Raw genomic sequence first — 14,686 nt, forward strand, 5'->3', positions numbered from 1 at the left:
AAAGGATAAATATAGTATTAATGGCACTATACTGGAAACTACTGAGGAGGAGAGGGATCTAGGAGTCACTATTCCAGGTGACATAAAGGCAGGTAAGCAATGTAACACAGCAAAGAGGAAGACTAGTCAGATGCTTGTTGCATTGGGAGAGGAATCGGCAGCAGAAAGAAAGAAGTAATAATGCCACTGTATAGGTCATTGGTGCGGCCTCATCTAGAATACTGTGTGCAGTTCTGGAGGCCATGTCTTCAGAAGGATATTAATACATTAGAGACTGTACAAAGAAGGGCAACTAAAATGGTGCATGGCCTACATCACAAAACTTACCCGGAAAGACTAAGAAATCTCAATATGTATAGTTTGGAGGAGAGAAGGGAAAGGGGGGACATGATAGAAACTTTCACATATATCAAGGGTTTTAACAAAGTTCAGGAGGGAAACATTCTCCAAATGAAGAGAAGTATTAGAACTCGAGGACATACACTGAGACTGGAGGGGGGGAGGTTCAGGGGAAATTTAAGGAAAAATTACTTCACAGAAAGGGTAGTGGATAAGTGGAATAGCCTCCCATCAGAGGTGGTAGAGGCTAAGACGAGCAATTTAAACATGCATGGGATAGACCTGTGGCAGAACTAGCGAGCGGTGGGCCCAGGTGCGACAAAATGCTTTGGGCCCCCCTCATCCCATCCAAGTCCACCCCCTCAACCCTGGAGAGGATCTGGTGAGGGGGACCTGCTCAGGGCCAGAGAAATGGATACCTGGCAACAGTGCCGTAACTATACATTTTAGTGCTGTGTGCAAGAAATGGCATCGGAGCCCCCTCCCTCTATGTAAAACAGGGGCAGTGCGCGCCGTAGGCGTGCACAAAAAACAGGGGTGTGGCTTCATGGGGAAGGGGTGTGGCCACAAAATAATACCAATTTATATAACGGTGCACAGTAGTCTCCATTATTCAAATTATGCCGCACAGTAGCACCACTACACCAGGTAGAGACCCTTTTACACCTTACGGGGGACAGATTCCCCTTTTTACACATTATGGCAGACAGCGTCCACCTTTTACACATTACGTTAGACAGCGTCCCCTTTTTACACATTACGGCAGACAGCGTCCCCTTTTTTACACATAACGGCAGACAGCGTCCCCTTTTTTACACATAACGGCAGACAGCGTCCCCTTTTTACACATTACGGGGGACAGATTCCCCTTTTTACACATTACGGCAGACAGTCCCCCTTTTTTACACACTACGGCAGACAGCGATCCCTTTTTTACACATTACGCAGACAGCGTCCCATTTTTACACATTACGGCACACAGCGTCCCCTTTTTTACACATTACGGCAGACAGCGTCCCCCTTTTTACACATTATGGCAGACAGCGTCCCCTTTTTTATGCATTACGGCAGACAGCGTCCCCCTTTTTACACATTACGGGGGACAGATTCCCCTTTTTACACATTACGGCAGATAGCGATCCCTTTTTTACACATTACGGCAGACAGCGATCCCTTTTTTACACATTACGGCAGGTGCTGTCTGCAGGTGAGGGAGACCCTCATACTGTTATGTATGGATAGAGCATGTGGGGTATGGGAGGCCTGGGCAGGTGCTGTCTGCAGGTGAGGGAGACCCTCATGCTTGTATGTATGGGATAGAGCATGTGGGGAGGGGGAGGCCTGGGCAGGTGCTGTCTGCAGGTGAAGGAGACCCTCATGCTGTTATGTATGGATAGTGCATGTGGGGTAGGGGAGGCCTGGGCAGGTGCTGTCTGCAGGTGAGGGAGACCCTCATGCTGTTATGTATGGGATAGCGCATGTGGGGTGGGGGAGGCCTGGGCAGGTGCTGTCTGCAGGTGAGGGAGACCCTCATGCTGTTATGTATGGGATAGCGCATGTGGGGTGGGGGAGGCCTGGGCAGGTGCTGTCTGCAGGTGAGGGAGACCCTCATGCTGTTATGTATGGGATAGCGCATGTGGGGTGGGGGAGGCCTGGGCAGGTGCTGTCTGCAGGTGAGGGAGACCCTCATGCTGCCTTGGATGGATAGTGCATGTGGGAGGGGGAGGCCTAGGCAGGTGCTGTCTGCAGGTGAGGGAGACCCTCATGCTGTTATGTATGGGATAGAGCATGTGGGGTGGGGGAGGCCTGGGCAGGTGCTGTCTGCAGGTGAGGGAGACCCTCATGCTGCCTTGGATGGATAGTGCATGTGGGGTGGGGGAGGCCTGGGCAGGTGCTGTCTGCAGGTGAGGGAGACCCTCATGCTGTTATGTATGGGATAGCGCATGTGGGGTGGGGGAGGCCTGGGCAGGTGCTGTCTGCAGGTGAGGGAGACCCTCATGCTGTTATGTATGGGATAGAGCATGTGGGGAGGGGGAGGCCTGGGCAGGTGCTGTCTGCAGGTGAGGGAGACCCTCATGCTGTTATGTATGGATAGAGCATGTGGGGTGGGGGAGGCCTGGGCAGGTGCTGTCTGCAGGTGAGGGAGACCCTCATGCTGCCTTGGATGGATAGTGCATGTGGGAGGGGGAGGCCTAGGCAGGTGCTGTCTGCAGGTGAGGGAGACCCTCATGCTGTTATGTATGGGATAGAGCATGTGGGGTGGGGGAGGCCTGGGCAGGTGCTGTCTGCAGGTGAGGGAGACCCTCATGCTGCCTTGGATGGATAGTGCATGTGGGGTGGGGGAGGCCTGGGCAGGTGCTGTCTGCAGGTGAGGGAGACCCTCATGCTGTTATGTATGGGATAGCGCATGTGGGGTGGGGGAGGCCTGGGCAGGTGCTGTCTGCAGGTGAGGGAGACCCTCATGCTGTTATGTATGGGATAGAGCATGTGGGGAGGGGGAGGCCTGGGCAGGTGCTGTCTGCAGGTGAGGGAGACCCTCATGCTGTTATGTATGGGATAGAGCATGTGGGGTGGGGGAGGCCTGGGCAGGTGCTGTCTGCAGGTGAGGGAGACCCTCATGCTGTTATGTATGGGATAGAGCATGTGGGGTGGGCGGAGGCCTGGGCAGGTGCTGTCTGCAGGTGAAGGAGACCCTCATGCTGTTATGTATGGGATAGAGCATGTGGGGTGGGGGAGGCCTGGGCAGGTGCTGTCTGCAGGTGAGGGAGACCCTCATGCTGTTATGTATGGGATAGAGCATGTGGGGAGGGGGAGGCCTGGGCAGGTGCTGTCTGCAGGTGAGGGAGACCCTCATGCTGTTATGTATGGATAGAGCATGTGGGGTGGGGGAGGCCTGGGCAGGTGCTGTCTGCAGGTGAAGGAGACCCTCATGCTGTTATGTATGGGATAGAGCATGTGGGGAGGGGGAGGCCTGGGCAGGTGCTGTCTGAAGGTGAGGGAGACCCTCATGCTGTTATGTATGGATAGAGCATGTGGGGTGGGGGAGGCCTGGGCAGGTGCTGTCTGCAGGTGAGGGAGACCCTCATGCTGTTATGTATGGGATAGAGCATGTGGAGAGGGGGAGGCCTGGGCAGGTGCTGTCTGCAGGTGAGGGAGACCCTCATGCTGTTATGTATGGATAGAGCATGTGGGGTGGGGGAGGCCTGGGCAGGTGCTGTCTGCAGGTGAGGGAGACCCTCATGCTGTTATGTATGGGATAGAGCATGTGGGGTGGGGGAGGCCTGGGCAGGTGCTGTCTGCAGGTGAGGGAGACCCTCATGCTGTTATGTATGGGATAGAGCATGTGGGGTGGGGGAGGCCTGGGCAGGTGCTGTCTGCAGGTGAGGGAGACCCTCTTGCTGTTATGTATGGATAGAGCATGTGGAGAGGGGGAGGCCTGGGCAGGTGCTGTCTGCAGGTGAGGGAGACCCTCTTGCTGTTATGTATGGGATAGAGCATGTGGAGAGGGGGAGGCCTGGGCAGGTGCTGTCTGCAGGTGAGGGAGACCCTCTTGCTGTTATGTATGGATAGAGCATGTGGGGAGGGGGAGGCCTGGGCAGGTGCTGTCTGCAGGTGAGGGAGACCCTCTTGCTGTTATGTATGGGATAGAGCATGTGGGGAGGGGGAGGCCTGGGCAGGTGCTGTCTGCAGGTGAGGGAGACCCTCTTGCTGTTATGTATGGGATAGAGCATGTGGGGAGGGGGAGGCCTGGGCAGGTGCTGTCTGCAGGTGACATAGCTCCTGGCTCCACCACTGGATGGGGAAAGTGTCTATGATAAATGGTTACACGGACGCCTCTGTCCCCATCATACGTGACCACATTAACCTATGTCCTCTCTGTGTTCTAGGGGAGGACGTTTCGTGGTGTTTGATCACTCCTCCGAATTCCGGGTGGAACGATGCGAGATTAAATTGCACTCCAACCAGAAGAACATTTTCCGTGTGTTCCTGCGCGATAGCGCTGCTGGCGCAGCTCAGGACGTGCGAGAGACAGAGTACATCTTCCGGACGGAGACCCAGTGAGTGTTTATTCTGATTATTCACCCGGCTGATTGCTAACATGAAACATCCCTGAATACTTCATGTAAAAAGCTATGGGGTCCATTTACTAAGCATTGGAGAGAGATAAAGTAACATCCGATCAGCTCCTATCTGCCATGTTACAGGCTGTGTTTGGAAAATGTCAGTTAGCTGATTGAGTGGTACTTTATCTTTCTGCACTAGACTCCCAAGTCCACTATTCTTCCCTTCATCCTTGGGTCTCGCAGCTCTGCATGTTTTCTGGATCTCCTCATAGTAGCATAGGTGGTTGTATAAAATGGGCTGAGCCAGCGATTTGTGCCTGTGGAAGTATAGGGGGGATTGTGGCCTGCAGTTGCTTAGGTGTGATTACAGGCCGTCACTGTATTTACGCTCAGCCATAATGGATGTCTCAGAATAGGACGGGTTGCGCTCTCCTTCAACAGCTGGGACTATCGCAGAGTGGTGCAATGGTTTCTACTGGTCACACAAGCACCCGAGACACCTACATGTGAGCACTGATGTTCCAGGCACAGCGTCTCGTCTAATCATGCTGTACAGATGTGCTGTAACCCACAGCAACCAACACTAGCGTACCACTCGTATGAGCCACCTGGCATCTGATGAGATGACTCCCACTGATACAGCCACAACCCCCCCCCCCCCCATCCAAGTCTCTCTCCAGTCACCCCGCTGTATCTCAGCTGTGAATCGAGTTAAGCAGACATCCCCGTAGAGTCTAATGGGGCGTATTCATTATCTAGGGTGAGTTGCGGCAGTGGATACTAAAAGACCACAGCAATTCTATATTGCTCCGAAAAGTAGCCATCCTGGCGAGACCACTGCTGAGTCCACAGATGATTAGTGGCAGAAGCTTACACCTCCTACTTACCTCCTCGTCTGATCCAGCACTGTTGGTGCGCGTGCCAGAGGACGCGGGAAAGAGGGATACGAACAGTTCCCGCTTCGCAACCCAGATTTCCTGACCATAGGAAGGAGCGGGAAGCTCGGAACTAACATCATCTGAAGATGGCAGAGGTTCCTGCAGGCAAAATTTCTGAATTTTTTGAATAGCAGCTGTATCAGGCCCATTGTAAGGAGTGGGCCCGTTACTTAATACATGCGGAAACTAGCATGTGTAACAGGCCCATACGTGATAATGATTAGGCCCCCAAGGGTGGCCCTAAAGTGTGCCAAATAGGGTAATAGGCCCCTACACACTGGGCGATATTTGTGAAAGATATGAACGATCTCGTTCATTAATGAACAAGATACCGTTCGTATATTTCAGTGTGGAGGCACCCGCGATGAACGATGCGCGGCCCCGCGCTCATTCATCGCTGGTGCCCCGTAGCTTGTGCATGCAGGCCAATATGGACGATCTCGTCCATATTTGCCTGCACTGCTACGGAGCCGGTTGACAGGGAGAGTGAAGAAACTTCACTCCCCCCGTCACGGCCCCCCCGCCACTGGGTCGGCCGTATCCGCCGTTGGGCAGCTCGGCGGCGGATCGCAAGTGTGTAGGGCCCTTTAGGCTAGAGAAATCTGGTTTCTCTGATGTTTAACCCTTTGTTAGATAGGGAAGAGTGACGATAGAGCCTTTTTCTTATTCCGTGTCTACCTTGTAGATTGTTATTGAAATTTCTTCCATGTGGTTGTGTCGTTTGTTAATGCTGAGAATGTAATATATCTGTAGATTGTAAGCTTGCGAGCAGGGCCTTCCTACCTCTATGTCTGTCTGTTTTTACCCAGGTTTGTTCTATTACTGTTGTTCCAATTGTAAAGCGCAATGGAATATGCTGCGCTATATAAGAAACTGTTATTAAATAAATAATAAATAACTGGTGGAACGTTCTCTGTCCCCAGGAGCCAGAAGCTGAGATGGATCTCTGCACTATCGCCCCCTAAAGAGGAGATCGACTTCATGCGGGATCACGGTGAGATGCTGAACGTCACCTATACAGTAGGATCCTGCCCTGTACAAATCCTGGACCCAGTGGTCTGTGGAACCCTCTATTGTATCACCAGCCTGCTGTGCTGAGGACAGGATAAGGGGGCTCCTCTTCTCCGTTACTCCCCTAATGTTGCAGCCCCCTCCCTGTTGTACATATTGTGATACCACACTGGTGTGACCTTGGGGCTGTATTGTAGTTTTCCCTGGGAGCTGCATTGTAGTTATATTGTCATCGGCCGTTTCCTATTTGTTGCAGGGGTAAAAAGGATGTTCTAGAATGTCCCCAACAATTCCTTTTAAAAGAACATCCTTCCTTCCTAAAATGAAATAATGAATTAGCTACAAAAAAATAAATTGTTGCAATATTTGTAAATGTATTGTTATACCTACAGTATGGGGCAGATGTATTAAGCCTGGAGAAAAGATACAGCGGTGATAAATGGAAAGTGATAACGCACCAGCCAATCAGCTTCTAACTGTCAATTTACATATTGGAGCTGATTGGCTGGTGCATTATCACCTTTCACTTATCACTGCTTTATCACTTCTCTGCCCCATATCTTGTCATAGGTTAGATACATACTCTACCTAAGTGTATCCAAAATTGCCTGTATTGTCCATCTCTGCTCTCCAAGGGCCTGCAGTCTCTGTATCCAACACATCATTTTTGTGGACCTGGGGGCAGATGTATTAACCTGGAGAAGGCATAAGGAAGTGATAAACCTGTGATAAGTGCAAGGTGATAAAGGCACCAGCCAATCAGCTCCAATATGTAAATTAACAGTTAGGATCTGATTGGCTGGTGCCTTTATCACCTTGCACATATCACTGGTTTATCATTTCCTTATGCCTTCTCCAGGTTAATACATCTGCCCCCTGATTCCCTGAGGGTTCTAGAGCGTGTTGTCCAGGCTGTGGCTGGGTCCCAATATTACAGGGAGATCCCATTCACTGTGGGTGTCTGTGTTAGGGTGCTTTGCCCGGTTGGTCATGGCTCCCCTGCCATGGGGTCACCGCACATGGCCTGCTCGCCCCTCACCCTGGTGCTATCTCTGACCCCGCTGCCTTAGGGTTAGGGTACCCATCTGTGCACCGTAAATCCACATGATCGACCTTTTGTACTACGCCCAAATACTAAGTGACCCTGTAAGAGACGTTGCTCATTGCCATGTTTTCCATCCCCAGGCTTGTCACAGATGCAGTGCTTAAAGTCCTATAAATCGCGTGAAAATGACGAGCTGTCGCTGGAGAAAGCCGATATCCTGATGGTGACGCAGAACAGCGATGACGGTAAGTATGCTTATACACATAAGGCCACATGCATGTTACAGGTGCTACGTCTGTTTCTGTGACCACACCGGGAGTTCTCTTGCTCACGATGATTAAAGCATTTGGACAAATTTGTAGAAGTTCTTGGTGAGCTGTATGCAGGGCCGTCCGTCTTATCAGCAGTGTAGGCCCCTGGGCACAGCAATGCACTGGGGCCCCTACCCATCCTCCAGCGGTAGGGGTGGGGGGTGCTGTCAGCGGCAGCTTTGATGTCCTGCCGCCAGTATGGGGTGTTCTATCTTCTGCTCTGCATGTAGGAGCTGGGGCAGTAATTTCTGCTAATTACTCCGTTACTGCACAGATGGTGGGAGATGGGAGGGAGAACACTAAACTGTAGAAGGGGGCATTGGGCTGAATAAAGGGGCCCTGGTACATGACTTACAGGGTGGTAGGGGGGGTTTAATACACAGGGGAGGGGTGGATATTGGAGTAGGCTTAATATTCATCATTTTCCAGTGGGAGGGCAGCTTGTATGACTGCAGATTTCTTCAGGAGGTACTGGGGACACCTTTCAGGAGGTACTGGGGACACCTGTCAGGAGGTACTGGGGACAACTTTCAGGAGGTGCTGGGGACACCTGTCAGGAGGTGCTGGGGACACCTGTCAGGAGGTGCTGGGGACACCTGTCAGGAGGTGCTGGGGACACCTGTCAGGAGGTACTGGGGACACCTGTCAGGAGGTACTGGGGACACCTTTCAGGAGGTACTGGGGACACCTTTCAGGAGGTACTGGGGACACCTGTCAGGAGGTACTGGGGACACCTGTCAGGAGGTACTGGGGACTTGGGGACCAGAGTTCAGGAATCCGAGCAATCCTCCGATGACAATATAAAACTGCATGCCGGGTGTGTGAAGCTGGAGCAGGGACCAGCTGCTGGAAGGCTGATATCTCTGGTTCTGGGCATAGTAGAGACAAGCTGCCATTGTCCAGTGAAAGAGGAGAGTCTCAGCGTTTGGATTATACCCTCATAAAAACTCTAAGTCAGACAGAACCCAAGATATCTGGCTGGGAAGAGCAATTCACAGGCTCGGATAGGGACCACTGCTTTGAAGTCGAATATCTCCGGTGCCCCATGGCCGATTTTCAAAAATCTGGTACGTCTGGAAAAAGGGGTCACTCAGCTATCAGCCTAAGGCCCTTATACTCCTGGAGTCCTTGGGCAACTGCCCACTGAGCCCATACGAAAAGATGGCCCTGGATGTATGATATGGTCATACTGCAATGTTGGCCTGGAGTCTGGAGGATGGGAAAGTGAATAATGATAAATATGTGAGGGTTCATATAGACTGCATAGAGGGGATGTAATCGGGCAGAAAAGTTCATGAAGGTTATGCAGTTCCGTAATTTGATGAGCTGTCTGAAGAGGTGAGTTTTCTGGAAACACTTGAAGGTGTGGAGACTAGAGGAGAGTCTTATTGTGCGTGGTAGGACATTCCACAGAGTGGGTGCAGCCCGAAGAAAGTCCTGTTGTCGTGAGTGGGAGCAAATAAGTGTTATTCGCTGGGTGAATGCATGTAGAAATGCCAAATTACATTATATACTGTATACACCAGTTTACATGCAATTGATAGCAGTGGTATTTGCATCCAGAATAATGGAAGTGGAACTGTGCATGGTCTGCATACAGAATAAGGCCAGTAGCACTGTGCAGACATATTTGCATACAGAATAAGGGAAGTGATACTGTGCATGTGTCTGCATACAGAATAAGGGCAGTGGTACTGTGCAGGCATATTTGCATACAGAATAAGGGAAGTGATACTCTGCATACAGAATAAGGGAAGTGGTACTGTGCAGACATATTTGCATACAGAATAAGGGAAGTGGTACTCTGCATACAGAATAAGGGCAGTGGTACTGTGCAGGCATATTTGCATACAGAATAAGGGAAGTGATACTCTGCATACAGAATAAGGGAAGTGGTACTGTGCAGACATATTTGCATACAGAATAAGGGAAGTGGTACTCTGCAGACATTTGCATACAGAATAAGGGAATTGATACTGTGCAGACATATTGGCATACAGAATAAGGGAAGTGGTACTGTGCATACAGAATAAGGGAAGTGGTACTGTGCATGCAGAATAAGGGGCGTGTTACTGTGCATGCAGAATAAGGGAAGTGGTACTGTGCATGCAGAATAAGGGAAGTGATACTCTGCATACAGAATAAGGGAAGTGGTACTGTGCAGACATATTTGCATACAGAATAAGGGAAGTGATACTCTGCATGCAGAATAAGGGAAGTGGCACTGTGTAGCCATCTGCATACAGAATATGATTAAATACTGAGAAGTAATTTCCTAGGAAATTTTGGATATTCTGCATTTACTGCAAGTAGACTTTTGCCACAATACAAAGGAATGTAACCAGGCGCTAATATATCATCACCATAATTTGATGGTCAAATTACAAATATTAAAAAATTATATATAAATAATACTGCAAATACTGTATACTCAAGCTGCAGGAGAGAGCTTGACTTGGGGTAAATCAAGTAAAAAAGAACCGGCACTTTATAGTCTCCGGTAACACTAGAACACTGAACTAATCCCCTCTTGCGCTGTAAATAGTATGATATGGCTCAAAGTTCAATAAGGACAAATGGATAAATTCATATATTCTATATATTTTTTAATAATACATATAAATATATATATATATATATACACTTTACAATGAACTATTAGACCGGTCAAAATAAAATCACTAACAAATATATTACCTAACTATAGGAGGTGGATCTCAGGTAAACTCTGTGCACAGAGTATTTTTAAAAATAAAAATCAGTCCATGTATTGGATTAAAAAATCAATTGACCAACTATAATTCGCACCCATGTAGTGAATAACATATTTAAACGTGGTTATGTATTGGAATTCCTCAATATGTTACCACTTAACCAGGAAGATAGTATTGTGCAGAATAACCGCTCCACACTGGAGCCTTACGTGTAGCTTGCACCAGTGGTTGTATCACGGGAGAGTCCAATGACAGGAGAGACGGTCTCGGGCTGCGGGAACGGCGCTTCACTGGCGCCTGCTGTGCTGATAGTTTACCCGACTTCCAAGCTGCGGGAACGGCGCTTCACTGGCGCCTGCTGTGCTGATTGTTTACCCGACTTCCAGGCTCTCTGAGTACACGTCTCCAAGTGCCGTATACAGACACCTCAGTCACGGTTGTATTCCGCCAATCTCCGTTTGATCCACGAATAGTACCGCTGGATGATGGTATATTGTAGGGGTGCAAATAAGCTGGTACAAGGGTCCAATGGTCTACTTCTGACGCGTTTCGCTCCTCTTATGGGGGCTTCCTCAAAGAAACTACTAACTTCCTGGATAAGTAGACTTTTGCACCTATCGCGTGAAAATGCTTCTTTTCACCAGTATGCACTATCCCGTTTTTCAGCTTATCCAATTGCAAGTGTCCAAAGACGGGATTTGTCTAATAGTTCTTGTCGACAAAACCAGAGAAAATTGTAGGTGACAATGGGGAAATCTGCCTGTACCCCAAAAAGGCAAAATAAGAGTATAGAAGTGTATTAGTGGTCCTAATAAAAGTATTTGGGTACGTAAATTGGGTCAAATAGCTGTTATAAGCATTTTTTTTAAAGTAAAAAAGTAAATAATAGAAAGCAAGTGTTTTTCTAAAAAAAAAAAAGTGCTAACATTAAATCAGTGGTACATAAAAATGGGTATGAATATATATTTGGGTCATTTTAAGCCACTTTAAAATCCAAAAAGTCCCGATTACTCCCACCTGCAAGCCTAAAAACACTTGTCTTACTCAAGCACCTCAATATACCTGTTCCATACCTTGTACCCCAATTTCCATAATTTTGCACTTTTTTACCACAAAAATAACATGTCATTATTGGCCAATTAACACTAACTAGCAAAGGTTTGCTGGGGGAACATTTCAAAAAATCCCTGCTTAGTGGTTGGCTGCAAATAACTGTCACAGTTTCCAGACCACCACATGGGTCACATGTTCCACGTTACTCAACAGGTGCACAGGGAGAGTTCACTAACTGTCACATTTTCCAGAGCACAATGGTGATGCATTGTAAACAGCAAGAGGACGTTTTGCCACGTAACTCCAGAACAAAGCAACCAATTACAAAGCCGATATAATTCTGCACATCTACAGACCAAGAGCTTTAATTTGGTATATTAGGTGCCCTGCTCAGACAACGGCATTATAGAAATAAGTCACTAAGAGGCCTATTTATTAACATTTATTTGTACTAAAATAATGTGAAAAAGGGAGTTTTCTATTTTCACACCCTTTTCACATTATTTTAGTGTCAATGAATGTATTAAAGGGCATTTGGAGCAATTTTTGGGGAAAAACCGCTCCAAACCATTTAATTGTCATTTTTTTTTTAGTAACCCAGATCGCATTCCCCATACTTATATTGGGAAATGCGATGTGGCTGAATTTACTAAAAAAAATGTGAAAAAACTCTGCAGTGTGCCGTGTGATAATTACGCCAGTTCAGGCTGGCGAGATCACAGGGCAGCACTGCGATCTGCAGCCTTTTGACCAGCTTTCTCTGGCCCCTGCCCAGTGTGATCAGCTCTGTGTGGCCAATGGACACACAAGCTGATCACCTTTACAAAAAAAACAAACATACTTACCAGTGCCAGGAGCCGGGCCTCTGTGTTGCGGTGAGCACTGTCGGTCACGAGTCCTTCATGTTCTGCACTGTGACCCTGTGCAGTAAAGTGATGCTGCAAAGCGGAAGCTCACTTTACAGCACTTTAACTTCTTAAGTGCCTAATTAGTCATTAAGGGGGTGTCCCAGGGGTTCTGAACCAAGGGGGTCATTCCGAGTTGTTCGCTCGCAAGCGGATTTTAGGAGATTTGCTCATGCTAAGCCGCCGCCTACTGGGAATGAATCTTAGCATCTTAAAATTGCGAACGATGTATTCGCAATATTGCGATTACACACCTCGTAGCAGTTTCTGAGTAGCTCCAGACTTACTCGGCATCTGCGATCATTTCACTGCTTGTCGTTCCTGGTTTGACGTCACAAACACACCCAGCGTTCGCCCAGACACTCCTCCGTTTCTCCGGCCACTCCTGCGTTTTTTCCGGAAACGGTAGCGTTTTTTCCCACACGCCCATAAAACGGCCTGTTTCCGCCCAGTAACACCCATTTCCTGTCAATCACATTACGATCGCCAGAACGATGAAAAAGCCGTGAGTAAAAATCCTAACTGCATAGCAAATTTACTTGTCGCAGTGCGGACATTGCGCATGCGCATTAAGCGGAAAATCGCTGCGATGCGAAGATTTTTACCGAGCGAACAACTCGGAATGACCCCCCAAATCCTAATATTTTTACCTTTTAAAATAGGGATTTTCCCTAACTTTTCACCTGCTCAGAGGTGGTGAAAAGAAATTTGCAATAAAACCTATGGAGAATTATCAATGGTGAATAATTGAATAGGTCTGGTTTTTGTGAATAAAAGTTTTGGGTTTTTTTTTGCAGCCAATTGAATATCCCCCAAAGTATTAATCTTCCATGTAGTATGAGCCATGCTGTAATCCCAGTTTCTACCAGTAGAGGGAGCCCTGTGCATGTAGAAAGAAGTGGGAACTATTACACCCTTATCAACCTAGCATAGAATTAAATTGGCCAAAACTTTACAGTTCCAGAATCTCTCACATTTCCATCTGCTTCATGATTACCGCATTGCACCTAAATAACACCCGAGCAATAAAATCCAGCAGCAGTGTCTCCTAAATACCTAAAAGTATAAAAATTGCATCATTATGTGAGAAAAATATAAATGCAAATGTAATACTTGTTATTTATGGCCGACCGGCTGGTCCGTCATCTGAGCCTACTTTATGTGGAGACCTAGGGCTTTAGCTCCATCTGCCCCATGGTCAGTCTGGCCTGCCACTAAATCTCCCCTAGAAAAAAAAGTGTTAAAATAACGTATTATCAGACTGAAGGGTCTATTTACTAAGCTTTGGAAGAAGGTAAAGTGGATGGAGATAAAGTACAAGCTAATCAGCTCCTAACTGTCATTTTTCAAACACAGCCTGTGACATAGCAGTTACGAGCTGATTGGTTGGTACTTTATCTTCGTCCATTTTATCTCCATCTTAGTAAATGGACCCCTGAATATTACATGATTGCATGACTTCTAGGCTAATTTGTCACGTCTCATTCCAGGATGGTTGCATGGTTTACGGCTCGCTGATCTGCAGTCTGGGTGGTTTCCCATGTCTCACGTCCAGCCCATCAGCCGAAATGCCTGCATCCGGAACCTGCAGGAAGAGAAAAGGCTACAGAGTGCTCGGGCCAAGCTCCATCCCAAATAACCGCAAACTCCACGTGGCGGCCGCGGCCTAATCCGCTCAGCCTCTGCTGTCTGGCACTTACCTGCTCCTGTCCCTGATTGATAATCTATTACCGTTTACACCTCATCAGCTTCTCCTCCTCTCTCAGTTCTGGTGACTATTTAAGAAAAGGTGGAAGTAATTTAAGTGACTCTTCGGAATGGTCGATGGCTCATTGTAAATGCGTCTGATTCATTAACCTATCCTGAGCGCCAGTGATTTCTCTCTCTCACATATAGATGTATTTATATTTTTAATAAAAGAACAAATTTTCTAGACTACTTTCTCACTGCAGTAAAGGAAGACATACTGTATATTTAAAATAGACGTACAATACATACGCTCCGGGATAACATGCCGACTTTTACAAAACGAACAAAAAGTTACTTACAATTTTCTGACACGTTGTTATATATTCTGTCACCCCCAGAAGCGTTAGAGCAGCTAGAGGAAGAGGAGGAGGGCCGGGGAAGGTGATAAAGGGTTTTACAAGCACTTGTTTGATTCCTGAGTGTGGCATATTAACGTAAAGAGGGGGAGATTTATCAAACCTTGGAGAGAGATAAAGTACCAACCAATGGCCTGTAACCTGGCAGTTAGGAGCTGATTGGCTGGTATTTTGTCTCTCTCCAAGCTCTGAGACATTTCC

At 47.9% G+C, this 14,686-nt stretch overlaps 1 protein-coding gene across 3 annotated transcripts in view; it reads left to right on the forward strand.

Moving 5' to 3' along the window:
- The window catches only part of LOC135056899 (uncharacterized), a 77,190-nt gene extending 62,875 nt beyond the window's left edge, over positions 1 to 14,315 (forward strand). For all 3 annotated transcript variants that reach the window (XM_063962651.1, XM_063962653.1, XM_063962654.1), the window contains exons 12-15: positions 4,227 to 4,397; positions 6,265 to 6,335; positions 7,538 to 7,642; positions 13,871 to 14,315. In XM_063962651.1, the coding sequence (XP_063818721.1) occupies positions 4,227 to 4,397; positions 6,265 to 6,335; positions 7,538 to 7,642; positions 13,871 to 14,019 (496 nt within the window). In that variant the 3' untranslated portion in view covers positions 14,020 to 14,315. The remainder of the gene's footprint in view (positions 1 to 4,226; positions 4,398 to 6,264; positions 6,336 to 7,537; positions 7,643 to 13,870) is intronic.
- Positions 14,316 to 14,686: the final 371 nt, after the last annotated feature.

Source organism: Pseudophryne corroboree, chromosome 3 (genome assembly GCF_028390025.1).
Source record: "Pseudophryne corroboree isolate aPseCor3 chromosome 3, aPseCor3.hap2, whole genome shotgun sequence".
Classification (NCBI taxonomy): domain Eukaryota; kingdom Metazoa; phylum Chordata; class Amphibia; order Anura; family Myobatrachidae; genus Pseudophryne; species Pseudophryne corroboree.